Consider the following 2,500-nt stretch of genomic DNA (forward strand, 5'->3'; position numbering starts at 1 on the left):
GTGTTCCTGTCTGCTCAGAGAAAATCAATTATTAGCATGTATTTAAAACACACACACAAAGAGCAGCGTATTGCGGCGCAGCTGGAGACACTTACATTGCGAGAGTCTACCGCTGCGTACATGATGTCCATCCAGCCCTTAAACGTGGCCTGCAGTGAGAGAAAGAGTTAGAAAGGGCGCGATTATGTTATGAACTGTTTGATTTTTGGAGCCACGTGGTTGTCAAAGTTCTCCTCACCACTTGGAGCAGTGCCAGGTATCCGGCTCCTACGTTGTCGAAGTTGATCTTGACGTTCTTCCAGCGGGCGCTGTCGTTAACCAGCGCCAGGCACTCGGACTTGTTGTTCACCACGTCGAGGGGTAAGAGCTCGTCCGTGGTGCTGTTGATACAGTGGTAGTACTTGCCGGCGAATAGGTTGACGCCCATGATGCTGAAGATGAGCCAGAAGATCAGACACACGAGCAGGACGTTCATGATGGACGGGATGGCGCCGAGCAGAGCGTTCACCACGACCTGCCGCAACAAAACACGGGCACGACTCGGTCACTGGAACCTTCGCTCACTGTACGATTACACACGGTGGGCGGGGCTTATCACGGCATCGTGATAATGGTGTTAGTCGAGTGAGATACGGGGGATTTACACACACTTAAGTTATTGCATTACTAAGGAAAAATTGTGACTAAGATCATTAGGGGGAAAAAAGGGTGTTCACTAATAGCTATGAGCGCTACACAGGGGCTTATTTTGGCTGGTGATGAAGCGGTCACATAATTACACAGCAGCACACAGGAAAACCTCACAGCAGCTGCTGCGGCTGCAAAATTCAAACGTTTTCTTTTAGCATGGTTTGTTTTTAGACGAACTGACAAGACACACAGAATCAGAACAGAAACCAAAAAACCTTGTTTGAGACACGACGATGTCACTACATTTCTGTACTGCAAATAAAAAAAGACACACAACAGAGAAATTAAAGGTCAAAAGGCACAACAGAAACATCACAATCACAAACAGAAACAATGAATATATAACACATTACAGTTACAGTGACAAGTAACAAACTGTGTGTGTGTGTGTGTGTGTGTGTGTGTGTGTGTGTGTGTGTGTGTGTGTGTGTGTGGGTTTATACCCTCATGCCCTCGAAGCGGGACAGTGCTCTTAGCGGTCTCAGAGCACGCAGGGTCCTCAGTGATTTAATGGCACTCAGCTCAGAGTAACCCAGGGCAGTAGCTACAAGACTGACCAGAGACACCTAAAACAAACAAACACACACACACACACACACACACACACACACACACACACACACACACACACACACACACACACACACACACACACACACACAGGAGAAAGCAGAGTCAGTAACAAAAGCAAGTAAAAACATATAAACACAACAATACAATAAATACATTTAAACTCTCTCCCTCTCTCTCTCTCTGTGTATGTCTGACTGGCTGTATCTCTGTCTGTCTCTCCCGCTGTCTGCCTGCCTGCCTGCCTGTCTCTCTGTCTGTCTCTCTCTGTCTGTCTGGCTGTCTGGCTCTCAGTCTGTCTGTCTGTCTGTCTGTCTGTCTGTCTGGATGTCTGCCTGGATGTCTCTCCGTCTGTCTGGCTCTCAGTCTGTCTGGCTGTCTGACTGTCTGTCTGTCTTACTGGATGTCTCTCTGTCTGTCTCTCCCTCTGTCTGTCTGGCTCTCAGTCTGCCTGTCTGTCTGACTGGCTGTCTGTCTCTCCCTCTGTCTGTCTGGCTGTCTGGGTCTCAGTCTGTCTGTCTCACTGGCTGTCTCTCTGTCTGTCTCTCCCTCTGTCTGTCTGTCTGTCTGGCTGGCTGGCTGGCTCTCAGTCTGTCTGTCTGTCTGTCTGGATGTCTCTCTGTCTGTCTCTCCCTCTGTCTGTCTGGCTGTCTGGGTCTCAGTCTGTCTGTCTCACTGGCTGTCTCTCTGTCTGTCTCTCCCTCTGTCTGTCTGTCTGTCTGGCTGGCTCTCAGTCTGTCTGTCTCACTGGCTATCTCTCTGTCTGTCTCTCCCTCTGTCTGACTGGCTCTCTGTCTGTCTGACTGGCTCTCTGTCTGTCTCTCCCTCTGTCTGTCTGGCTCTCAGTCTGTCTGTCTGTCTGACTGGCTGTCTGTCTCTCCCTCTCTCTGTCTGTCTCTCCCTCTGTCTGACTGGCTGTCTGGCTCTCAGTCTGTCTGTCTCACTGGCTATCTCTCTGTCTGTCTCTCCGTCTGTCTGTCTGGCTCTCAGTCTGTCTGTCTCACTGGCTATCTCTCTGTCTGTCTCTCCCTCTGTCTGACTGGCTCTCTGTCTGTCTGACTGGCTCTCTGTCTGGTTCTCTATACAGCTGGAGTCATTAAAAAGGTTTAGCAGTTCAAAACATTTCTAATTTTCAGAAAAAGGGTTTTAATTATGTGGATGAATAAAATCCTAACTATCAGCTCTGAATAAAAATGGAATCCTAGCTGATGGCTGAATAAACCACCTTGTGGTGTTTGGT

The 2,500-nt window shown here is 48.8% G+C and overlaps 1 protein-coding gene across 6 annotated transcripts in view; it reads right to left on the reverse strand.

Annotated features, from left to right (window-relative positions):
• scn1lab (sodium channel, voltage-gated, type I like, alpha b) overlaps positions 1-2,500 on the reverse strand; it is a 41,845-nt gene that overhangs the window by 6,344 nt on the left and 33,001 nt on the right. For all 6 annotated transcript variants that reach the window (XM_027159907.2, XM_027159912.2, XM_047814064.1 and 3 more), the window contains exons 21-23: positions 1,134-1,256; positions 239-514; positions 96-149 (exon numbers count right to left, since the gene is read on the reverse strand). In XM_027159907.2, the coding sequence (XP_027015708.1) occupies positions 96-149; positions 239-514; positions 1,134-1,256 (453 nt within the window). The remainder of the gene's footprint in view (positions 1-95; positions 150-238; positions 515-1,133; positions 1,257-2,500) is intronic.

The sequence above is a fragment of the Tachysurus fulvidraco genome, chromosome 5, assembly GCF_022655615.1.
Source record: "Tachysurus fulvidraco isolate hzauxx_2018 chromosome 5, HZAU_PFXX_2.0, whole genome shotgun sequence".
NCBI lineage: Eukaryota > Metazoa > Chordata > Actinopteri > Siluriformes > Bagridae > Tachysurus > Tachysurus fulvidraco.